This window comes from Notamacropus eugenii, chromosome 3 (assembly GCF_028372415.1).
Source record: "Notamacropus eugenii isolate mMacEug1 chromosome 3, mMacEug1.pri_v2, whole genome shotgun sequence".
NCBI classification, from domain to species: domain Eukaryota; kingdom Metazoa; phylum Chordata; class Mammalia; order Diprotodontia; family Macropodidae; genus Notamacropus; species Notamacropus eugenii.
The window spans coordinates 303,836,928-303,854,290 of NC_092874.1; the positions used below are offsets into that span (position 1 = coordinate 303,836,928).

At 56.3% G+C, this 17,363-nt stretch overlaps 1 protein-coding gene across 2 annotated transcripts in view; it reads left to right on the top strand.

Annotated features, from left to right (window-relative positions):
* Nucleotides 1-1,575: 1,575 nt before the first annotated feature.
* Nucleotides 1,576-17,363, top strand: part of SBF1 (SET binding factor 1) — a 42,659-nt gene continuing 26,871 nt past the window's right edge. The window contains exons 1-8 of one of the 2 annotated variants that reach the window (XM_072596441.1): nucleotides 1,576-1,721; nucleotides 14,653-14,738; nucleotides 15,368-15,505; nucleotides 15,598-15,735; nucleotides 15,830-15,940; nucleotides 16,512-16,617; nucleotides 16,938-17,070; nucleotides 17,197-17,305. In XM_072596441.1, the coding sequence (XP_072452542.1) occupies nucleotides 1,664-1,721; nucleotides 14,653-14,738; nucleotides 15,368-15,505; nucleotides 15,598-15,735; nucleotides 15,830-15,940; nucleotides 16,512-16,617; nucleotides 16,938-17,070; nucleotides 17,197-17,305 (879 nt within the window). In that variant the 5' untranslated portion in view covers nucleotides 1,576-1,663. The remainder of the gene's footprint in view (nucleotides 1,722-14,652; nucleotides 14,739-15,367; nucleotides 15,506-15,597; nucleotides 15,736-15,829; nucleotides 15,941-16,511; nucleotides 16,618-16,937; nucleotides 17,071-17,196; nucleotides 17,306-17,363) is intronic. The other variant, XM_072596440.1, reaches the window with a different exon arrangement.

Genomic DNA, 17,363 nt, shown 5'->3' on the forward strand with positions numbered 1-17,363 from the left:
AAGTTAAGTGATTTGCTCAGAGTCACATAGCTAGAAGTATCTTAGGCCAGATTGAAACTCAGGTCTTCCTGACTCCTAAATCCATGGGAGTGGATGAGATTAATAGTATCTGTCTATAAAATTCATACAGTTGGCCTAATTCAGTGGGTTCTCCTTCCACATCTCTGACAGAGTGTGGGCATTAAGCAGTCTTCGTCCACTCAATTTTTCCTGTATGGATTGCTAGGTTTCTTCTGAGAGGCCATTGATCTCACTGAGGAGTCTTTGTAGCATTTTGGGGATCCATGAAATCAAGTTACTGTGCTGCCTAGAAAGTAAGATAGGAGTTGGAAGTTACTGCTTCATGTTTAAGTCTGTGTTGGTGAGCTCTTGCTTTTAATGATTGATGCGTTTCCTTTGTGTGGGAGAAACAAACATTCAAACAATCAAAATCATTCAATTAACTATGTTGAAAATGTTTATTTCTTATTTAATGCTCAATGATTGACTTGGAAAGCTCTTTCTTCCTTCCCTTGACCTTTTGGATCTAGCCCTAGCCTCCTCCATTCTTTTGCCCTTGTTTACCCTCCCAGAGAAGGAGAGCCCTCTTCCTCCTCAGATCACCTCCCCATTCCTAATCTGGGGACTCCCAATATCTGCCCTGCCCCATCTTAGGACATAAGCACCTGGAGGGTAGGACCTGTTGCATCAGTCCGGAGACCAGCCCAGTACCTTCCCTACAGTAACTGGCTACTAAAATGAGTGAATTAGAGAGGTGGTGGGTGTTGTGGAGCTAGAGGCTCAGCCGTACTGCTACCCGGTGACCTTGGAGCGGCAGTTTCAGCAGATTTGGGGGGAAGGGGCTGTTGCCAATTCCAGGTTCGGGAGAAGCGCTGGGATCTCAGAAAAGAGGCAGGAGGCTGAGCCCGGGGAGGGACAATAGTTTGGGAGGTTTGCGGGGGGCCCGAGCCCAAGGGGTGCGGTGCTATACAAGATGGTGGGGGGCGGAACCGATGGTTGGGGAGGGTGGTGGCCTGAACTGAGGAGCGGTCCGAGCAAAGGTTGGGGAGTCTGAGGCTGGACGGGGGGAGTCCAAGGCGAGCGGGTCCTAAGACTAGGAAGATGTGGGGGTCCCGGGCCTGAGATTTGGGGTGCTGCAGGGTTCTGGGGGGGTAACAAAGGTGAGGCAGGCCACCTGAGCCAAGAGGGGTAGAGCGGGCTGCGGTGGGATGGCGGCCCAAGTCCAGGGACAGCGAGGGCCTGACACGGTGCCCTCGCCCCAGCCCGAGGACAGGCAGAGGAGGATGTGGGCGGGGTAACCTCGCACAGCAGGGGCGTGGCCGTCCTTCGTTGGCCACACCCCCACGACAGCGGCCGCCCAGGTTCTCTGGCCACGCCCCCTCAGGTCCCAGTGGCTCCCGGCCCGCTGCGGAGGAGAGCGGGGCGGGCTGCGGGCGCGCCCCCGGAGGGGCACGCCGACGCAGCCGCGGGCGCGCGCGCGCACGCCGGGAGGGAGGGACCGGGGGAAGATGGCGGCGGGAGCCGCTGGAGCCTCATCCTCCGCCGGGGCCGGGGAGCGCGGTCGGGGCCGGGGCCGGGGCCGGGGCCGAGGCCGGGGCCGAGGGGCCGGGCCCGGGCCGTGAGCGCGCAGCCGCCTCGCCCGTCCGCCCGCTGCCCGCCCGCCATGGCCCGGCTCGCCGACTACTTCGTGCTGGTGGCCTTCGGGCCCGGGCCGCGCGCCGGTGAGTTGGGGGCCGCGGGGGGGAGGGGGGCACTGAGGGGGAGGGGGCGGGGCCTTCAGTGCCCTGCCAGAGATGTCACTGCCCCCGAACCACCTACACAGGCCACCCCGCACCCCCAAACCATCTGCACAGACCACTTTGCACCCCAGAACCAGCTGCCCTCCCTCTATCAGCTGCAGAGGTCACCTGCACCCCAAAACCAGTAGCACAGGCCACTTGACTTCCCAAAATCAGCTGTCCTCCCCCTCTCAGCTGCTGAGATCACCCTGCACCCTCAAACCAGCTGCCCTATTGCACTCAGCTGCAGAGGCCACCCTGCACCCCAAAACCAGCCACACAAGCCAACTGGCACCCCAAGACCAGCTGCCCCCCACTTAGCTTCAGGTGATCTGCACCCCAAAACCAGCTGCCCTATCGCACTCAGCTGCAGAGGTTACCCTGCACCCCAAAACCAGCTGCCCTATCCCACTCAGCTGCAGAGATCACCCTGCACCCCAAGACAAGCTACCCTGCCCCCCTCAGCTGCAGAGGTTGCCCTGTACCCTAAAACCTGCTACCTTACCCCCTCAGCTGCAGATATCACTCTGCACCCCAAACCAGTTGCCCTGCCCCTGTCAGCTCCAGAGATCATCCTGTACCCCCAAACCAGCTGTCCTATCCCTCTCAACTAAAGATGTCACCCTGCACCCCTAAACCAGCTGTTCTGTCCCGTCACTTACTAGTGGCTCCTCTGTTCCCCTAGCTGTAGGTGTTACATCCCTGCACCCCCAAACTAGCAGCCAGTGGTGTTTCTGGGGTGGTCACTTGGGACCTTTGGTTCGTGCACTTGCTGGGTCAGGTACCACAAAACATTTCCTGGGGCCTGCTCTGTGCCAAGGGCTGGGGCGAAGGCTGGCATCTGGAAAGGGCCTCTACCAGTGTGGTCTATGCACAATCAGACTGTGGGTCAGGCAGCATTTGAACTCAGAGCCCTCTGTGCTCAGGCCTGGTGCCCAAGGAAGAGAAGAGGCTCTCATTCTGGAGGGGGGAGGGGCTGCATCCACACAGATAAATAAATACAAGATATGTTAACCAGTATATACTAGGTAATTCCTGGGGGTGGAGGAAGGCACTAGCAGCTGGGCCTTGAAGGGAACTTGGTAGGAAGTAGGGATGCCAGGGCCTGAGCGGGATGTTCTGGGTGGTGTCCAGCTCTGGATGGCATCCTCCAGGCAGGTGTGATTTTCGGAAGAGGAGGTACAGTTAGCCAGGGTGAGGTGGTGAGGGCCACCTGCCCCCAGGGCACTGGGAGAAGCCAGATGGACCATCCCCTACATGTCCCCTGTGTCATGGTTTTCCCTTACCAGTTGGGTAACTTTGAGGGAATGCCTTTCCTTCCCCTGGCCCCCAGTTCATGTCCCCACCTGTGGGGCAGTAATGGTTGTGCTGCTGCCTGCTAATTTCTTAGACATGGTGTGAGGATCATGGTAGGACAGGACCAGAGGACAGGGCTGGGTATGTAGACACCAGGCCTCACACACAGAAGGCCCTTGGAACATTCCCTGTTTGGCACTGATTTGTAAGGGCCGTAAGAAGTCAGAGAAGGAAGACATATGTGAGTTGGAGCATCCTGGGAAGTTTTCCCAGAGAAAGTGGGTTTTGACTTCAGTCTTGAAAAATGGATAGAAATTGGAGCTGGGGAGGAGACAGCATTAGCCAGAGCATGCAAGGAAAGCTGGGGTCCTTGGAACCCTGAGGGCTGGGGAGGAGGCCCAGGAACGCAAGGACCAAAGGTCGCTCTGACAGTATGTGTGTGGAAGAGGGCTTTCCACTTGGAAAAGAAGCTGCTTGTGACATGGGGCCATGCATGATTTGCTGCACCACTGACCTGGGAGAGGCACAGAGGAGACATGGTTTGAATCTGGGGCAGTGGGTGCCATCCCACTGGGGGCAGGTCCATGGCCAGCCTGAGGAGGGGGCTCCACGTGGAGAGTGGCCATGCCCAGGCCGGGTATCCCCCTTGGTGTGGATGCTCAGCCTTCTTCCTTAGGCTCCGCCCTGAAGGGCCCAGACCTTCCCCCTGCTTCCTACCCTATCCTAGGGGACCTACCCTAGGGAGTGAACTCAACCAAATGATCGATGCTGGATTCTCCCAGGAGGCGTGTTTTGCCAGCATAGGAGAAGGGCCAGGTTGGATGGAGGGGGTGGATACCAGAACTGTAGGAAATGCCTGCTGATTTCTGCTACCAGACCCTTGTGGACCTTGGCTGGTGGTAGTGGGAAGAGCTGCACAAAACCATCCTCACTCTGGGATTAGCAGACTCAGCCATCAAGTTAGAGGTTAGTGTGTGCCCACAAGACTGCATTCTTCATCTCTAGGGCTTAACCACTGAGGTAGCCAGCCCACGTGCACTGGTAGATAACAAAAGAAGATGAGACCCAACCATCTGCCTCCCAAGAGGCTCTTTGAGGGCAGAGACCAACCTCTTCACGGCTTTGGGTCCCTGGGGCCCTGCACGAACGAGGGTGAGGAGTAGCAGAGACTTAACCTGTTGCTTAGGCAGAAGCAGAGGCACTGGGTAGGCCTGGCTCAGGATGTCTGCCCCTGGGGCCTGGGCCATGTGAGCAGGTGCTGTGGCTTGGGCCTAGGGAGGTGGGGGTGCTTTGCACATCACTGTACCCCCCCTTCTGTTTTTCCTTGTATGGATAAGTATTGCATCCTTTGTTGTCCTGAAGTAACTCCCAGTGTGACTGAGTCCCTTTTTAGGGAGAGAGAGCTATCTTCTACCAGGAACTCCTCCCTGCTTTGAGTCTGGCACAGTTGGGGTCTCACTGGGCTGTCTGCCAGCTCCCTTCCCCTCCCCCCAAGGCCAGGGTATCCCTGGCTGCCCAGAGTTTGGCCTTGGTTTCAACCCTGCCCTTGGATGAGCTAGGCCACATTCCTGGGCCACATCTGTTGTCCCCACCCATGCTTCCGCCCTCTCTCTGGAGCAGGTTGGGGCTGTTCTGGATACTTTGAGCAGCTCCCTTCCTTTCTCTGCCCCCACCCCATCAGGTTTGCTGTGGGCATTCTGACTCCTGATTCCGTAGCAGGGCTCTGTTGGAGCTTGTGGGCTCTGGGGCCTGGGAGGGTGGGATGGAGCAACTCCTTCCGCCCGGCCCCCAGCCGGGGATGGGCCTTCAGGGGCAGCCGAGCCTGGCACGGCCTCTGGGGGCTTGCCAGCATCATGATGTAGTTGTTTGTATTTTCCTTGGCCTGGTGCTTCAGCATGGTGAACTAAGGGGAGAGGCAGTTGGCTGATTGAGGATGGAAGCCAGAAAGGCCTGTCACTTGGCTGAATGAGGCGTGGGCCCTGCCTAGCCTGTCCCTGTTCTGGAGTTAAAGAAACTAGAGCCTTCCTAGGCATATGTGTGTGTCTGTGGTGGGTGTGTGTGTCTGTGTATGACTGTGTGTGTGTGTGATTGTGACGTGGCCTCATATCCGGATCCATGTGCTGGCTGGGAAGGGAAGGGACATTTCCCTACCTGGCTCTTGAAGGGAGCCAGGCACTATTCTCCCTGGGTCCCCAGCAGGACACCACCCCAGTGACTCATGGCAGTACTGGTTGGAGCAGTCCTCTCTCTGTCAGGGTGGCTGCTCCACCTGCCTACTGTCCACAGAAATATAAAGTGATGGGGAGGGATACAGACACCCACCCCAGACAGGACACCCATCTACACATCTCCTGGGCTGGAGTCAGCCTGGGGGTCAGGGGAAGCAGCAGTCTGAATTCGCTCATGTTTGCTCAGGCCAGGGCTATAGGCTGAGTATTTTGGCTGCCTGCTGCACCTTGGGAAGGGGAATCAAAGCGCCTGGGTTCAAATCCTGCCTCTGCTCCTTTTCCTCATCAGTAAAATGAAGGTGTGACTAGAGATGGCCTCTCAGGGGCACTTCCTGCCTTTCCCCTCCTGATCAGGAGACATTGTGTGGCCTGTTGTGGCAGTGTTGAGAAAGGGAGTGCCATAGAGGGGAACGGTTTCAGATGGAGATCTGTGTTGGGAGCAGGGATGATCAAGCCAGACTCTCAGACTCTGCAGGAGGCTGAGGGAGAATAGTGACAGCCAGAGAGACAGGCAGGAAGCCAGGCTGCGTCTTTCCGGTAGAGCCTGAGCCCTGGGGCCCCCTCCCTTCCGGGTGAGCCCAGGAGGTGGGATGGATGGGGAGAGGGCACCTGGGCCAGGTCTGTGGAGGTGCCTGGGCTAAGGGGCAGGTGGGCAGCATTTGTAGAAGCTTCATGGCCCCTTGAGGGAGGTCACAGAGGGATCAGGCAACTGTCCTAGGCTTCGGGTGGGGAGGGAGAACTGGCTCATGTTCACTTCCACATTTATTAACTACTTGTTGTATGTAGAACACTAGAGGAATGACAGAACTTCACTGGGAAACAGTGGAGGCCCAGACCCCTAAGCATACTTCAGAATAACTCATGAGAGTACCAGCAAGGGCACAGCAGAGTGCCAGAACAGGCAGGGAAAGCTTCCGGTAGGAGATGCTATCTGCCTGGAACTTTAAAGGGTGATTAGGAATTCATGGAGCCATGCAGAAGAGAGAGACTTAGCAGAGATGAGATCTAACTTCAAATGCCTCCTACCAAGTGGGCAAAGGTTACAGGGAAACAGATTTAGATTTTATGTAAGGAAAGGGGTCTACGTCTGTGGGACTTGGGCAACTTCTCTTTTCAGCTCTCAGATCCTCAGCTTCTAAAGATTGGGCTGTGGTAGGGCTTAGGGGTGGAGTTGGTAGGGATGGGGATGAGCTATGTTAGGGGAGCAGCCTCTTTTGGGACAAGTGGTTTGATTTTTGACGGCATCTCTCAATGGGATCCTTGTAGACCAGATCAGGCCCTGTGCAGAGAACTGTGCAGAGCAGCAGTTCAGTTAGGGGGGCTTGGGATTGGTTAAATAAACAGCCAAGACTCCCAGTATTGTCTCCAGTGATCAGTCAGCCTGTAGCAGAGAATGCCAAGATCTGGCCTGGGTTCTGGGTTGTTTTCCATCAGTTCCTTAGATGGGTCTAAATCACCCCCCTGGCAGGGGCCACAGGGCACCAAGAGGTAGCTCACTCATACACGCTGAATTGGGAGCTTTTCACTGCATGCACAAGATGGGGGAGGAGGGACTAGAAAGACATCTGGGGAGTGGGAGGCATGGATGACCCTTGACAAGGCCAGTCATTGTAACCTCGCCACCCCAAAGACAGCACGGAAAGAAGGTTCCAGGGCATAATCCTGCTGGTCTCTGCCCTGGTTACTCCACATCTGAAATGCTATGTGGCGTCCAGAATGAGGGAAGACTTGGAGATTGGGCCATGTGGAAATGGAAGGCGAGCAGACTGGAGGTGGACCTGGAGAGACACATCTGGCAACATTTGAAGGGTTCTTGTAGGGAAGTTTGGGCCTCCGAAGGCAAAGGCAGGCACAGGTGCAGGGAGGAGGAGTTGGCGAACAACAGGCCTAAGTTCAGTTGAAGCCCATCTCTCCCCAACCAGAATGGGCTGCCTCAGGAGGCCGGGCAGGAGCTTCCCATCAGAAGAGGTGTTTCTGTGGAGGTTGGTTGGCCACTTGGTCTGGTTGGCCTAGTTTGGAAACATCCTGATTCTGCAGAGACAAAGGACAGACGGGCCCCTCGAGTTTTCATTTGGAGCCCTCCAGTGTCCGTCATTAGGACCTCTGGGCCTCTTGGAGTTCCCAGAAGGGCTATTGGAAGGACATGTTCCTGAAGGAGATTGGGCTGTGTTCCAAGTGTCCAAGTGGGGCACGAGGGGCTTGAGCTAGCTAGGGCTGCCCTGGAAGTACAGAGCTGTTCTAAGCGGACCTTCCTTCTCTCCTTCCCATTCCCTCCAAAGTCCATCCCACGTCCATTCCCTCCCCTCCATGCCTGGCCCAGGCCCTTGCAAGCCTGCCACAGCGGTCCCACTCTGCCTTTGCTCCTCCCCATGATGGTCTCTGAGGCTGCCTTGGCCCAGTGTAGGGTGTGGAAAACCAGGAAGCAGGTGGCTGCTGCCTTTGACTAACCTCTGCTATCTCGTGTCTCCAGAGTCTCTCTCAGAAAGGAACCACCAGTGACATGGGCAGGGATGGGGTATGTATGTGAGGCAAGGGCTCCATCCCCTGTTCCCCGAACATTTCCTGAGGGCTTGGCCAGAGAGCAGGCAGGGTGGAGTTCTACCTGTGCTTTGAAGGCAGCTCTACCACCTCTGACTGCTCTGGGGGACCCGAAGCAAATCACTTGACTGCTCTGAGCCTCAGTTTGAGTTCCAAAGCTGTGAGGATTCTCTGGCCTGTGGGCATCTGTCCCCAGCAAGGCTGAAGGTGCTCAGGCCTTCCACCCTGACCCTCCTCTCCCCCTGATGCAGGGAATATTCCATATAGGAGAGTGGCAAGCATCTAGTAAGCACCTACTGTGTGCCAGGCATCATGCTAGGGATACAAGGACAAACAATGAAATGTGCTTCACTCACGAGGAATTTAGATTCCTGTGCGGGGAACAGCAACGACATATGTAAGTATAGCCAGAATAAATATAGATGAATGAATGAAGCAGTGTATGCCAAGACCTGGAGATACAGCAGAACCGGAGACTGCTCTCCAAGTGTTCCCAGGCTGCTCAGGACACAGCACGTGGGGAAGGTCTTAGCTACAAGTCCAGCAGATGCAAAGGCCCCTGGGCCTTTGGGGCAGCAGCAAGGTGGATGGTCCGGCCTCGTCTCTCCTGCCATTTCCACTGATGAAATCTAATCGACTTCTGATGAACCCCTGAAGGGGCCAAGGACTCTGGTGGCAGCATGTCCCTGTCTGGGTCCTCTCTCCCTATGGCTGCAGCCTCTGAAGGAGCGAGTCCCTGCTGCACCTGCTGCCTCCTGTCTCTTTCCCCAAGGCCCTGCTGCTTCAGCTCAGAGGGTGACTGCCCTGTGGGTGGCAGCAGGTGGTCATGGCTAGCCCCTTCTCCATGGGAGCTGCCTTCCCAGATGAGGGCTGTGAGGACTGGGAAGGACCAGTCTTGCAGTGGGCAGGGCGGGGCTCCTGTGGCCATCCATCTGCCTGACAGAAGGACTTTTCTCAGCATTTCTTGCTTGATCTGTATCTGAAGGAAGAGAATTCTTTGAGAAGGCATTGAGGTGGGAGGGCACTCCTGGCCTGACTGTTGCAAAGGCCTGGTGACCAGAAGTGTGTGTCATTGGGCTGGATCACAGAATATGGAGGAGGTTGGAGAGGTGGGGGAGGGGGGCAGGCTCTGTCAGGCTTTATGAGCTAAACTCAGGAGGCCATGAAGAGCCATTCTGGTTTGAGTTGGGAGAGCTGAAGGGTCAGGCTTTGCAATCATTTTGGCAGCAGGAGTAGGGAGAGGCTTAGGGCAGGAGACCTGCTGGGAGGTTGTGGCAAGTGAACCTGTGAGCGGATAAAGCTGTGAAAAGTAGATGTGTGTGTGAAGGAGAGTCCCTCATCTCCCATTGATCTTGTCTGTGGCTTATTTGCACATGGTTGTTTGAAGATTGTCTTTCCCACTTCCTGCTCCTGGAAGGCAAGAGTTAGGCTCTTAGTCCAGTGCCTAGTATGTAGTAGGTGCTTAATAAATACATATTTTCTAACCAACTCAAGTAGGGTCCTGCCAAGGTCATGGACCAGGGAGACTTGGAGGCTGGGAGGATAGTGGTGCCACTGGCAGAATTGAGGAGGGCATAGGAAGAGGTGTCAGGGGATCTGATGAGCTGATGAGCCATTGTGCTTGAAGACTGAGGGTCAGGAGAGAGACTGGACTGGATGATGAGCTCTGAGAAGCATCAGCCAGAGAGGGCAGTGAATGAAGGAGAGGACAGAGACTCCAGAAACCCTCACAGTTCTGGGGCCGAGACAGAGGTGTGATGAAACCTCCAGAGAAGAGAGCAGTACTCTAGAAAGCCTTGAATACCCGGTTACAGAATCACATCAACTGAGGTTATCCATGAGCTAGTTAAGCTCCTGCCTGAAAAGAATTCTTTGTTGGGTCCACCCTGTGCCTGAAGACTTCTGGGGAGGGCAAGCCTGCTGCTTGGGGGGCTCCCCAGACTTGAAGTCAGGAAGAATTCCAGGCCAGTCTCAGACACTTGGTAGCTGGATGACCCTGGGCAAGTCATTTCCCCTCTGTCTGTCTCAGTTTCCTTATCTGTAAAATAGGGGCATTTCTAATGCCCACCTCACAGGGTTGTTATAAGGATCACATGAGGGAATATTCAAGGTGCCTGAAGGAAATCTTAGCTGAGAGGAGTCATCTTTATTATGCTCTGGCTCCCACCAAGCCTTTGGGCTTTCTGGGGCCTAACAGATCACTGATGCCTCTCCCAGGGGCCAGTGCTTGGCCCCGCCCTGGGCAGAACTAGCAGCAAGATGTGAGGACAGTGGCCTTGTCTGACTCCAGCGTCTTCTCCTGGCTCCTCTCATCTAAGTGCCAAGAGCAGACCTGGATGGTTTCTGAGCCCATCAGGGACTTCATGGTGGTGGCCTGCGCAGCAGTGGGGGCTGTGCTATTCTGCCTGGTCTCTCTGGCCTCTCTCTCCTGGGCCTAGGCTCAGAGCTCAGGAGGGAGGTGGGGGGGATTTCCTCAGGGGAGGAGCCATAGTGGCCCCAGGCCTCTCTACTGAGCCCATTAGTGTTGTATGATGGGATGAGGCCTCTGGTCTGTGGTCAGGAAGCTGCCTACATTGGAAGCAGTGGAGGCCCTGACGCTCGAGGTAGGTGGGAGACAGTGAGTATATGGCCTTTGTCACCCTTAGGAAAGTTTCCCCTCAACCACCCCTCTCTGGTCCAAGCTGAGGTTTCCAGAGGCTCCTGGGTATCTCAGCTGCTGGTGGTACATTTATATGTGTATGTAAAGTGGGGAAGGGTGGGCACCTTGTCCAGTAATTGCACCTCCCATGGTCAAGGTGGAGGAAAGCTAGGGAGTGCTGCAGTGGATAGAGTACGGGGCCTGGAGTCTGAAAAACCTGAATTCAAATCCTGCCTCAGATGCTTATTAACTGTGTGAGCCTGGGCAAGTCACCGAACCCTGTTTGCCCAAACCCCTCCAGTAATCCCAGACTCGACTGAACAACAGCAGCATGGTCAGGGGAGTCTGGGACTGTCATCCTCTTTGCCCCGCCCACTACTGCCCCCCCAGGGCTCTGTGCCTTTGTGGTGGCTCATGGGGAGGCTGGGGAGGAAGAGGGGCAGGAAGCTGAGGTTTTGTGAGCAGCCTCCTGAAGTCCTCGCTGCCCTTATATAGTCAGAGCCTTTGGGCCCCCTTGACTCCCGCCCACAGCCCTTGGCACCAGCTTCGGGCACCTTGGTAGAGGATTTGCTAGTGGCCTTTTGGTACCAGGCCTGGCTGGTAGTGAAGAGGACGCTTTCTCTGGATATCCGGGGGAGCAGCCTGGGTACCTGGAGGGGCTGGGACATACCAGCCATGTGGCTCTACTCTCTCCAGGACCTGCTGTGTGTGGTGATCAGGCCTGACATTCATTGGTCTAGGGCCCCTTGACTTTGTCCATGAGGAGGGAACTTCTGGCATAGAAACTCGTTGGCACTTAGCAGTGCCCATCAACAGCTTGACTTCTGTAACCTGGGAGTGTGGCTGAGATCACTAAGAGGAACTTGACCAGGGTCACGTGGCCAGTATGGATCACAGGCAGAGCTTGAACCTAGAAGGCTTCATGTACATTCTCTCATTTGAGCCCCTCCCCAACCCTAGGAGGTCAGTGCTATTATTATCCTCATTTTACCAGTGAGGAAACCGAGGAAAAAGGTGAAGTGACTGCCTCAGGGTCACACAGTAGGGGTCTGAGGCTGGATTTGAATATAGGTTTTCCAGAGTCCAGATGCCATACCATCTTCTAATGCCTCATTTCCCTTCTCATGGTGGGCTGTTGGCCTTGTTTTTAGCCTTCCACACTCCCCGAGGGCTCTTTTAGGGAAAGAGGAGTTGGGCCAGAATGGACTGTTCCTTTTTGCCCAGAGGAGGGCTGACTTCCCATCAGATGGGACTTTCTCAATGATGGGTCAGCTTGGGGCTGGAGCCATCTCCATCCCTCTGCCTCCATCTCTCAGACTGGGGAGAATGAGGGGATTTCAACTTGCTCAACAGCGTTTCCCAGAAGTGGAATCTCTCAGATACTCTCTTGGGGCCATGTGTTTTCTGCTGTTTGGTGGGAGTGGATGGCAGGAGAACAGGAGCCTTGTCTATTCTCTGCTGGCCTCCAGACCACTCAGTCTTCATGGGGAAGGGGTGCTGAGGTGGTAAGGACTAGCTCCTCTGCCATCCTTCTGAGTGTCTTCCATGTGGGGTTCTTAAATGAGATAACCCAGAAGTCCCGGGGAGTCCATTGGATTCGGGGGGAGGGGAGTTGGTAGGGGCTGCTTTGAGCTCACTGGAGAGACATGAGGCTTCTCCTTCTCCCCCTCCTATGACTTCCCTTTCCCCGAGCACCTGTACTGCTTTCTGAGAGTGTGGGGATGACTTCTGAATGTGTTGGGGGTGGCTGCTCATCCTGTCTTCCCCCCAGCTCTGCCTGCTGGCTCTCTGTGGTCAGGCAGGCAAGCAGAGATTGCAGTGGGCACAACATCTGGGCTCCCTCCTGCTTTCCCTCTCCTTCCCTTTCTGTCTATGCTAGGATCCACTTGAGGGCCCTCGCTGCCCACATACTTCAGGTGGAAGATCCCACACTTTGGGCCTCACCATCCTCCCAGCTGTTGGCAGGGCACCCAGTGAATGTGCCAGTGTGAATAGTGGTGGGAGTGGAGGAGAGTGGTACAGGAGGCCCCCCCCACCCCCCATACAGCTGGGCTGGGATAAAAGGCAACATGATATAATGGCGGGGGCGGGGGGGGGAACCAAATGACTTGTGAGGCTGTCTAGCTTAAAATAGCTGCCCTGTAAGAAGCTCCTGGGACTTACTCCATTTGAGTTGCAGGGCTCTCCAAAGAGGGATGGTCATGGCTGAGCCTGAGCTTTGGATTCTGACTGACCCAGTCCCACGGCTGAGGGGGGCTCTTGCCCATCTGCTGGCTTGTGCAAGGTTTCCTCTGCCTGGCACACGGGGCAGTCCTGGCTGCCTGTTACAAAGAAGGCAGTGTGTCTCCCCTCCGGCTTGGGGCCCCCGAGGTGAGACACCTTCCTTCTAGCTGGAGAAGAGGTGCTTTTGAATTTCTGACTTTGGTGGGCATGGGGTGATCTCAATTCCCTGTCTCACTTACTATCTTCATTAGAAGAATGAGCCTCTTTCTCCCTACTGCCCCATCTAGGCAAGCCCAACTGCTGTGTGTGGACAGCTGGGGACAGAAAAGCATTAGCCAGCCCATCACTGCCTGCTGCTCTGGGAGGAGAGCGGTGCTGGGGCTCCAGCAGCCTGGCCCCCCTCTTCCCAGACACTGGGGAAATTCTGGTCAGGGTGTGGTGGGGGGGAATGCCACAGCTGTCCAAGGATGGAGAATGAGGTTACTCCAGGAGGGGCCTGTGGTGGTGGAGGCAGAGACCTGCCAGACGTTCACATGGACTAGAAACAGACTTGGAACCAGGATTTTCCTCTAGCCTCTTTCTCTTCGTGGCCTTGGGTGGCCAGAGGGTGGGTGCCTTCTACTCTCTTGTCTCCACACAAGACTATTTTGGGTGGAAATTGTGGGTTTGGAAGCCGCCTGGGGCCTAGGGGAGGTGGAGTTGCTTGAGGTTCCGGGAGTGGGGCCTGGTGCCAAGGGCAGAGCTCTAGAGGCCTTGTGAATGGACACTCCCATCTCCACCTGCCTCTTGGACAGTTCAGACTGGATGTGTCATAGATATCTCAGCCTTACCATGTCCTTTTTCCATCTAAGCCCTCCCTGTTCCCCTTATTTCTGTGGAGGGGGGATACCCATCCTTCCAGTCACCTGGCTCTGCCCCCCTCCAGCCCCCGTGCAGGCCCTTGTCCCCTCACCATGGATGGGTCTACCTGCCTTGCGGTTTTTTCCAGTCCATCCTCAGGCCACCAGTGTGATTTCCCCGACATTCAGGACCAGCCTTGTCACACCCTCCCCTTCAATAAACTTCTGTGACTCTCTATGGCCTCTAGGACCAAATATAAAGACGCCTTCTTTCCTTCCTTCCTTTGAAACCCTTTGTGGCCTGTCCCCCCACTCCCCCCTTCCAGCCTTCTTCCACCACCTTCCCCACCCAATGACTCCAGCCTGCCGGCTCTTCCACCTCTTGACTTTGGGCTGTCTTTCCTGGCTCCCCATCTCCATGCCTGGAATGCCCTACCTTCTCATCACTGCCACCTGGCTTCTTTCATATCTCAGCTAAAATCCTACTTTGTCTAGGAAGCCTTTCCGCATCCCCACCCTTCTTCAGAGACTCACTAGCTATGTGATCCTGAGCAAGTCGCTTAATTTCAATTTGCCTGTTTCCTCATCTGGAAAATGGGGATCACAGTACCTCCCTCCAAGAGCTGTTGGGAGGCTCACATGAGCATGAGCTTAGTGCTGAGACCTGGCACATAGTAGGCACTGTATAAATGGTGACTAATCTTCTCCTTCTCCCATTTGTCCATAACTTGTGTGTCCTTAGTTGTCCACGTGTTGTCTCCCCGTTGGCCTGGGAGCTCCTTTTGCCTTCTGTTGTAGCCTCAGTGCTGGGCATAGCCAGGCACACAGTGCTTATGCCTGGTCTCCTTCCTAGGGGCCAGAGCAGGGCTGCTGCTCGTAGATGCCTGATGATCTCTTGCCAGCTTTCTGATTTCTTTCTCATGCCCCCGGTTCTTCTCTCAGTGCCACCTGAGTGCTGTTCCCATCGCCCCCCAACACACATGCACATTCACCTTTCTGGGCCCTCCCTATCTTCCTCCTGATCTCAGAGGTTCCCATGCCACCGCCTTGGACTCTGGCATTGAGGGGGGCAGAAGAGTGCACCTCTAATTGCTGACCTCTTGTGCCCACAGGCAGTGGGGAAGGCCATGGACAGATCCTACAGCGTTTCCCAGAGAAGGACTGGGAGGATAACCCATTTCCCCAAGGAATTGAGCTGGTAAGTTGGGGAGACATTGCACAGGCAGAGCTGTGAGTTGAGGGGAGCATCCAAGCCTAGCTGGGTCTAATGCCGGGCATTGGGAGAGTTTCTGGGGCCCTTGCCCAGTGTTGCTGTACTGGGGTGTGCTGGGTTCCTGCCTCCCCTTTCCCTGCCAGTTCTGGGCAAGAAGGACAGATGGCATAGCTGGGAGGCCTGCTTCCCTGGAGTCCGAGGCCTCAGGCCAGGAACAGGCCTTGAGTCTCTCTAGTTAGGCCCAGGATCATCGAAGCCGGGGAGTAGGTTCAGGATCTGTTCAGGCTTGCTGGTCTGGGGGGTGGTTAGGCTTGGGCCTGGGTTCTTGTTAGTGGGAAGCCCTTGGTTAGGGTTGTGCTGGAGACTGACCTCTTGGTACAGCCCTGCTGTGCTCAGTGTCTCCACGAGTCCTCAGAGAGGTGAGAGAGGGCAGCAGCTGCATCCCCATTTTTAAGATGAGGAAACTGAGACTCTGAGATGTGAGTCAGTGACAGCTGGTGCTCCAGTCTGGGCCGCCATGCCTGTGGCTCGAGGTGACATCTGACAGCAGTGTGATAGCAGGGACTCCCAGGCCAGGGTGGTCAGATGGCTCCTGATACCTCCCTTCTTTCTAGTTCTGCCAGCCGAGTGGGTGGCAGCTGTGCCCTGAGCGGAATCCACCGACCTTTTTCATTGCTGTTCTCACTGACATCAACTCCGAGCGGCATTACTGTGCCTGCCTGACCTTCTGGGAGCCTGTGGAGCCCTCCCAGGTCAGGCTGGAGGTGGGGTAGGCACGGGATGCAGGAGGGTGGAGAGAAAGGGCTGATCTGGGGCTATCCTCACTTCCTGCCCCTGTTCCCAGGCACCAGCATGCCATGGAGAGGAAGAGGAGGAGGCTGGAGAGAGGCCTTCCCCGTCAGCCCTAGTTCCCCCCACCCAGCTGTTTGCCCCCAAGACCCTGGTGCTGGTGTCGCGGTTGGACCATGCCGAGGTGTTCCGGGTGAGGAGGGCGTTGTGTCGGGTGGGCCTGGGCACTGCATGTCTCAGATTCCCGCCTCCTCTAACCGTGGCTCCTGGCCCCTCATCTTCTGCAGAACAGTCTTGGTCTCATCTATACAATCCACGTGGAGGGGCTGAGTGTGTCCCTGGAGAACGTCATCGGCAACCTGCTCACTTGCACCATCCCAATCACCGGGGGCTCCCAGGTGGGCCCAGCCTCAGGGAGGTTTGGGGGAGAGGCTCCCCTGGTCCTCCTTGTCTGCAGGCCTGTTGTTGTCTCCCCTCACTGTTCTCTGACTCCCTGGGTCTGTCTCTGTCCCTTTTGCTTCCAGGCCTGTGTGTGTTCTCTTATTCTCTGGCACCTGTGTGTCTGTCCTCCCAGTTCCTGGGCACCTCTGTCTGCCCTTCCGTTTGGGGTGGCTCTTTCCTTGCCCCCTTATCTGATTGGTCGTGTGTCTCTAACTGTGTCTCTCTGTCTGTCCTGCGCAGCCGGACTTTATGGAGGAAGGAGCGGTATGAACCACTAACCCCCCAACCCCAGGGCCCCTGTACTTGTCTTTGTCCCCTTAGGCAGCCTGGGGGCGGGCTTCCAGTCCCTCTTTCCAGATCAGGCCAGGAAATGCCAGGCTCAGGCCTTTGGTTGCCATGGGGCATGTCTGGGCAGGCAGAGCCCTGGGCATAAGCCTGGGGGGAGAACCTGCAGTTAGGAGGGGACAGGGAAGTATAAGGTTCCAGTGAGGCCCTGGGACCTAAGTCCAAACCCATCCCTGTCTGCAGAGGACCATCTCCCTGGGCGCCGGGGACCGGCAGGTTATCCAGACACCTCTTACAGACTCACTGCCCATCAGCTGCTGTAGTGTGGCCCTGCTCTTCCGACAGCTGGGTGAGGCCCTGATTTGGTTGGAATGGCAAACGGATGGGATGACTGAAGCCTAGGGTGGACAGGGCAGCTGTTGTCCCTGGGGGCGGCTTAGCCTGGGGGGCAGAACCAGGAGCAGCAGAGGATGCGGGGCCCAGAGAGGGGGACTGAGGAAAAGCCATCCCCAACAGGAGCTGCCCACAGGTAGGATAGGGCAGTACAGCGGCTGGGGGCTCCTCCTCATTTGTCAGAGGTGAATAGTGGACAGGCCTGCAGGGGCCAGGCTGGGCCTGCATAGCCTTCTGGGGAGGGGGAACCACCTGAGTTTACCCTTTGCCCCCCAGGTATCACCAATGTGCTAGCCTTGTTCTGTGCCGCTCTCACAGAGCACAAAATCCTGTTCCTGTCTCGGAGTTACCAGCGGCTCACTGATGCATGCCGGGGCCTGCTTGCCTTGCTCTTCCCCCTCAGATACAGGTACCAGGCCCCAGGCCTCCCTTAGCCCTGCCGTTTTCCTCCTTGGCACCTCGTATCCATGGGAGATGCCCCCTTGCCCGTCTCTTCCAGCCCAGGATCGCTTCTGATGCTCCCTAACTGTTACAGCTTTACCTACGTGCCCATCCTACCTGCGCAGCTCCTCGAGGTTCTCAGCACCCCCACACCTTTCATCATTGGTGTCAACTCCCTGTTCCAGGCAGAGACCCAGGAGCTGGTGAGGAAACTAAGAGCAGGGTGGCCTCCTGCCCTGACCCCCATCCCCATCCCTGGCC